Source organism: Amblyomma americanum, chromosome 1 (assembly GCF_052857255.1).
Source record: "Amblyomma americanum isolate KBUSLIRL-KWMA chromosome 1, ASM5285725v1, whole genome shotgun sequence".
NCBI classification, from domain to species: domain Eukaryota; kingdom Metazoa; phylum Arthropoda; class Arachnida; order Ixodida; family Ixodidae; genus Amblyomma; species Amblyomma americanum.
Window position 1 is genome coordinate 8,924,986 of NC_135497.1, and position 6,031 is coordinate 8,931,016.

The 6,031-nt window shown below is 48.1% G+C and overlaps 1 protein-coding gene across 2 annotated transcripts in view; it reads left to right on the forward strand.

Annotated features, from left to right (window-relative positions):
* Positions 1–5,946: 5,946 nt before the first annotated feature.
* The window catches only part of Abp1 (Actin binding protein 1), a gene marked incomplete in the record, with an annotated part of 54,858 nt that continues 54,773 nt past the window's right edge, over positions 5,947–6,031 (forward strand). The window contains 1 exon segment of one of the 2 annotated variants that reach the window (XM_077642601.1): positions 5,947–6,031. In XM_077642601.1, coding sequence (XP_077498727.1) covers positions 5,996–6,031 — 36 coding nt within the window. 2 annotated transcript variants of the gene reach the window in all.

Sequence of the window (6,031 nt, forward strand, 5' to 3'; positions counted from 1 at the left end):
GGCGGAGCCCTCGCTTCCGGCTTCAAAAAATGTGACGTAACAGCCTCTCCTCTTTTTCTTCTTTCCTCCATGAACCACGACCTGTTCACCGGCGCCGCCTCTGTAGCCCTCGATTTGTTAGTTCGCTCGACCGCAGCTGCTCTCCGTGGCGCCACAACTCCCCCCCACGCCGAGTGCGGGCTAGCGTAGCGGTAGCAGTCGCGGCTTCTTAGTTGTTGTTTTTGCGCGTCTGCACACAGTGTTTCCGGCTGTTCTGCTTGCTTCCAGCATACGTGCTAAGAATTTAATTATATCTGACAGCCTTTAGCTTTCGTAGGCCGTGAAAATCATCGCCCGTGATGGTTTATTGCTGCATTCCGCTTTGTAAATCAAGCGGGCACCATCCTCTCAGTCTACTAGTTACTGCTGCCATCATAGCAGGCATGAACCGAGGAGGGCTGTCGTAACCTACCTTAGCTTTCGTAGGGTTCGTCAGCCGCATGGAAGGTGCTGCATCAAGTGTGGCTCCTGTGTCTGTTAGGGGGCCAAGGCCGCTTAAGAAGTTTGCAGACCTAGTGCTAGCTGCCATCACTTGCAAAAAATCCGCTGTTTGTGTGCTCGAAGGACATCACACAGCCTCAAAGAAGGGCCTTGCTAAAGGTGATTATCCACAAGTTTATGAGGCCATTTTTGTCCAATTTTGCCTCTGATCTGACAGAAGAGCACGCCAAACGAAAAAAATAAATGCCAATACCAAAATCACGGATGGTCCTAAATGTGTAAGTATCTGGCTGGCGTCAAATAAAGTTCCGGCCACGACCGGCTATTGTGTCTGGCAAACAAGCTTTTCGACTCTGGTTTTATTCATTTTTCATGTAGAGTGCGTCATGAAATGGTTAACAATCGGGTTAACGCTCCTGAAAACAAGTAAGAAGTGTCCATAGCGCGATTTTTATCGTAAATTGGAGGAAAAGTAGCGCGACTTCGCCCTGGGATGCTGCTAGGTACAGGTCAGAAGCAATCGTGTTGAAATTGTGCAGCTGTGCGCGCAAAAAAAAAAAAAAAAACGCCGCTCGAGTAGCATCAGAGCCGCGCCCACCAGTACAACAGCTCTTTGAGCTTGTTTTAACTGCAAAACTGCTGCTCCGAGACAAAAAAATTTATATATCCACTAGCAGCCTCTAGTCGGGTACAGCTTTTTGTGGCTATGCAGGGGAAGATACGAGCGCGAGACGCCGGCTTCTGCGCTGTTCTCGCGCGCTCATGAGCCAAAGACGCAGGCGTGTTAGCTGACAGCTCGCGCTCATAACTACCACTGTATGGAGAAAGCTGTCCACGATTATAGCATCTGATGAATATTAACACGTCTTTGCGGTTCGTGCTTAAAAACAATGCGGTTTAACTCTGCCTACCGGCCACATGCCAGCGCAAACGAACTGAAGCTAGCAGAAGCGTACGGAGGTCGCTGCCGAAAAGGTAACTTGTGGCGCCAACTGTTGCGGCGCGCCGTCCCTCCTGAATAGTCACGTGATATTTACCCGGACACGCGCCGCCGTAGGAGCCGGCGTAGTGGGCAGGTCGCCAAGTAGCCGGTCGTGCTTGCAACAATATGCCTCCTGAAGAACATGTCTGAAGCGTCAGGGGTTTTTCTCCCCGCCGTAGAGCAAGCGTTCGCCGTATGGCGGCGCTGTCAGAAGACCCTCTAGCAGACGACACACTGACAGCACAGAATTTTCTTGTGACTGCCGTTGCAGCAAAAAGTATGCCTTCTGGTGCGCTGTTTCTTATATTATTTGTGTGATGTGTTTAGTGTAACCGTTTGACAAGTGACGCGTCGATTACTATAGTTGCTGGAGGAAACAGCAAGCGAAAATGCGTCGCTGTTGCGTTCCGTTTTGCACGTCAGTCAGCGAAACAAGAAGCCCGGCGTTTCGTTCCATGAAATTCCTGCCGACTTAGAACTCCGGGAACGATGGCTCAAGGTAATTAGAAGGAAAAACTGGCAGCCAAACACGACATTTGAATTATTCTGTAGTTTGTAGCTTGCAAAATTTCCAGCCAAGTGACTTTCGGGAAGGCACCAAGTTGACGATGTTGAAAAAGTGTGTCGTGCCAGCATCTTCAATCGGTACCCGTCGTACCTAAGGCCGTCACCAGCGAAATCCCGCGACGACAGCAGTATAAAAAGGCGAAAACGCGAAGACTCGCCTGTGGGCACCGTCCATAGTCCTGAACCTGTTGTACCATCGGGCGCGACAGCCGTAGAGGCCATAGAGCTTTACCTGGCGGCTAGCGAATCAAGTGATGCAGCTGGCACAGTAAGTCCTGTTCCCGTCCGTCAGACCGCGCCCGTCTTACTCTCGTCCGGCACCCAAACAGACAAACAAAAATCATCAGCGGCTTTCCTTGACCGAAAAAAGTGGCGCGATAAGGAAGATGCTTGGAAGTCACGAAATGAAAGGCTCGAATGCACTGTTTACGCGTACAAAAAAGAGCTGGAACGCCTCAAGAAAAATGCCACGTATAAACGTTCCTTCGGATTGTGGCAGGCTCTGAATACTACACGAAAGCTAGGCTATAACTAGATCAGGTTAACTACACAGAAAAAAAAAAACAGTGTGGAGTGAGACCACCGTCCGACACTGCATCATTCTGCGCAACATTTCTCTCAGGTGCTATGAGCATCTCAGAGCAGAACAACTCCTTGTCCTGCCTAGTAGAACCACACTTATATTAGCAAATACATGGGGACCTGCTCAGGAGAAGCTGGGTTTCAGCTATAGCCTGGTCAAGAGAAGGTTCAGCACTGAGCTAGATTGCTTAGTCACCTCACAATCAAGGGTGTGTAGCCTAGTCATAGACGAGATGCGCATCAAACAGAAGCTGGAATATCACAGGCAGAGAGACGCTTTTCTGGGAGACATTGATATCAGCCCAGATCTTGACCATCTCCTGCCAGTGCAGGAAAAGGGTGAACTCGCCAATTCTTTGTTGTGTTTCCTGCTCTGCGGGCTGCAGCCAGGTTCAAAATTCCAGTGGGGTATTTCTTCACCAAGGGATGCACAGGCGAAGTGCTGGCAGAAGCTATCAGGCATGTGGTAAAGAAGACGGAAGAAACTGGATATAAAATTGTCAGACTCGTCACAGACAACCACAAGGTCAACGTGACTGCAATGGAGTTCCTATCACAAGGGCAGCCACAAATACGAGTACCACATCCTGCCGACCCGTCTAGGCACCTGGTATTGGCTTTCGACCAAAGTCACACAATCAGAAACGTACGTTCGCAGTTCCTGTCGAAGGAAATGAGAGCAAAGAAAGAAATCTCTTCACTCTATGTCAGAGAATTGTACAACATGCAAAAGGGGTCCACCGTGAAGCCAGTGCGATTTCTCACTAGAAAACACGTTTACCCATCCACCATAGAGAAAATGGCAGTAAAACCAGCGATTGAGCTCTTTTCACCTTCTGTGACCGCTGCCTTGAGCTTTATGAAAGAACAGGCTGGGCACACATGCGATGCTAAGTTCTTAAATGTAGGCCTGACAGTCGAGTTCATGTGCAAGATGAACGAGTGGTTTGTAACCATGGACGTCAGTAACCGTAGCCAGCACATTCATGAGAACAACCCGGACACAAAAGAATTTTCGGACATTGATGATCGAAGGCTGCACTGGCTGGAGCACGAATTCGTTGAGTACATGGAAGGCCTGAAAATGCGAGCACCCAAGAGAACTTTTTAACTAAAGAGACCTACCGCGCCATCATGTTCACGACACTGTCAAATGTGCACTGCATCCGATTCTTGTTAAATGGGTGCAACTTCAAGTTCGTCTTGACGCGCAAATTTTCAAGTGACCACACTGAGTCTCTCTGCGGCGTTCAGCAGGATGTAATGACATGCTAGATGTGAGAAGTGTTTTGAGCGGGTTGGAGAAAATGCTGCGTACAGGCATTGTTGCAGCCTCAGAGAACAGCAACGTCAGAAGCTCCACTTCCTTTGTTTCATCCCGTGCCATTGTTAATTAAACTGCAGCTGGGGCCGCCACTGCTGCTGAAAACGAAACTATAGAACTGGCTACAAACGCACTCCAAGACGAGTATGCCATCGGATCCTTTCCTGCCGACTCCGGAAATGGAAGCTATCAGCCTTATTGGGGCTACATAGCTCGTGTGGTTTCCGAGAAAGTCGAATATGACAGCTGTGTGGCTTTGGTGCAAAAAGGAAATGCTGCTGTAGACAGTTTGACTGCCCACCAAGACAGGGGTGGACTCTTTTACCCGACGTCAGCGCTCCCCAAAGTGTTACAGGGCTTCAAGAAGTTCGTCGACATCATGTTCAAAGACCTAACACATCTTCAAAGGCCACTGGACACATGCTTGTTCTATATTATTAATAAAATCACGGGTTTGCCTGTCCTGACCTGCGAAAACAAGGAAAACAGCCACAGGGAAGCACTACTGCACATTATATGCAAGAAGTTCATCAAACCATTGCTAACAAACCATGCACTTGACATAACAGACAAAAACGCAGTTGCAAAGATGTACAACAAGAAACCTCTTTCCCGAAAATTCTTGAAACTGTAGTAGGAAACGATTTCCGCCGCCTTCATCGCACTGACGCATGCCATTTTTCCTTGTAAGTGCGCACGTGTCAGTGCCTTCAAGCGCAATTTTTTTTAAATATTCACAAGTCGCTCGCCATGTCTGATACTCCCCTTGTTCCAGTTGTCGTTTCATCAACGCACGCGTGCTTGTCATTTGGAGAAATCCGGTCAGTCAGGCGTGCTGTGTTACGCCCCAAAGTCACTGTGCGCGTGTGCATCACGCAGGAACCTAGTGAGCTGTGTTTCTTGCGGAAATAATTGACAAGAGGGGCATGGGTTTATCTGAAATTTGTCAACGTACGTTACTCAAGGAGGTACTGTGTTTCTTGCGGAAATAATAGACAAGAGGGGCATGGGTTTATCTGAAATTGTCAACGTACGTTATTCAAGGAGGTACCGTTCGGCGAAAGCTCGTTGGAAAAATGACCAGAAACAGCTCTGGCTGGGTCTTCCAAGACCTGCTTCACCCGATCGAAACATCTCCCGCAATGCTTCGCAGCAAGACTGTAACAGATGCGCGCTTCGCAAAGTTCTCAGAATATTAGATATGAGGGATGTGCCCCCTGCGGCCAACAACTCTCCAGGCAGGTCACCGCGACGTCTCCGGCTTCCTTCCATTGAGCGCCATGTAGTCCTCCTTTCCAACGGGTCACCTGGCTACAGTTGAGAACTCATGTAATTCCGGACTTCCTCCTGTCCTTATTCTATCTCGTGGATTATTTTTTTTCTTTTTGCTTGTCCGAAGTAGTTATTGATTTATTGCCATTGGCAGCAGTACAATATACAACCACGCATCATGCAGTGTAAATACTTATTTTGCGGAATTTATAGCCACCTCAAGCACTTGTTGCAATATGGATTTTTTGAACATGTTCCTTTTGTTGCAAACCGTCCAAAAGTTACTGGTTATGCAGCAGACAAAAGGTCCCAGCGGCATGATAGAATGGGGTGCACGTCACGCTTTTAGATTTCGAATCGAAACTGATCTATTTTTTTTTATTCAAATACCTCACGGGCTCTGACTGGAGTTGCTGGAGTATTATGTGAAGGGGGTTACATAACTGGGTGGAAAAAGAAGCAAGTAGAACATGGTTATTTTAACATCGTTATACAAAGAACAAGCAACCAACCAGAAAATAGAACTCTTTCAGGAAGTCAGCTTAGACTTTTTAAGAATTTGCTGCACTCTGAGACATCCAAAACATGTTTTTTGCCGTTAACGAAGTAAAATTTGTTGCTCAAAGCCCGAAAAAAGAATGAAACAGCATGATCGGGAGCCACGCATCACAGTCTCCCGGCCATTGAAAACCGAACTCGAGGGTCATCTTTTAGCGCCGCCTCGCGGTCAGTCTGCTCATTGTCGTGGCGATCTCGGCGCCCATTGACATCGAGCTGACGCTTCAGGCATGTTCTTCAGGAGGCATTGCTTGCAAACACCTTCC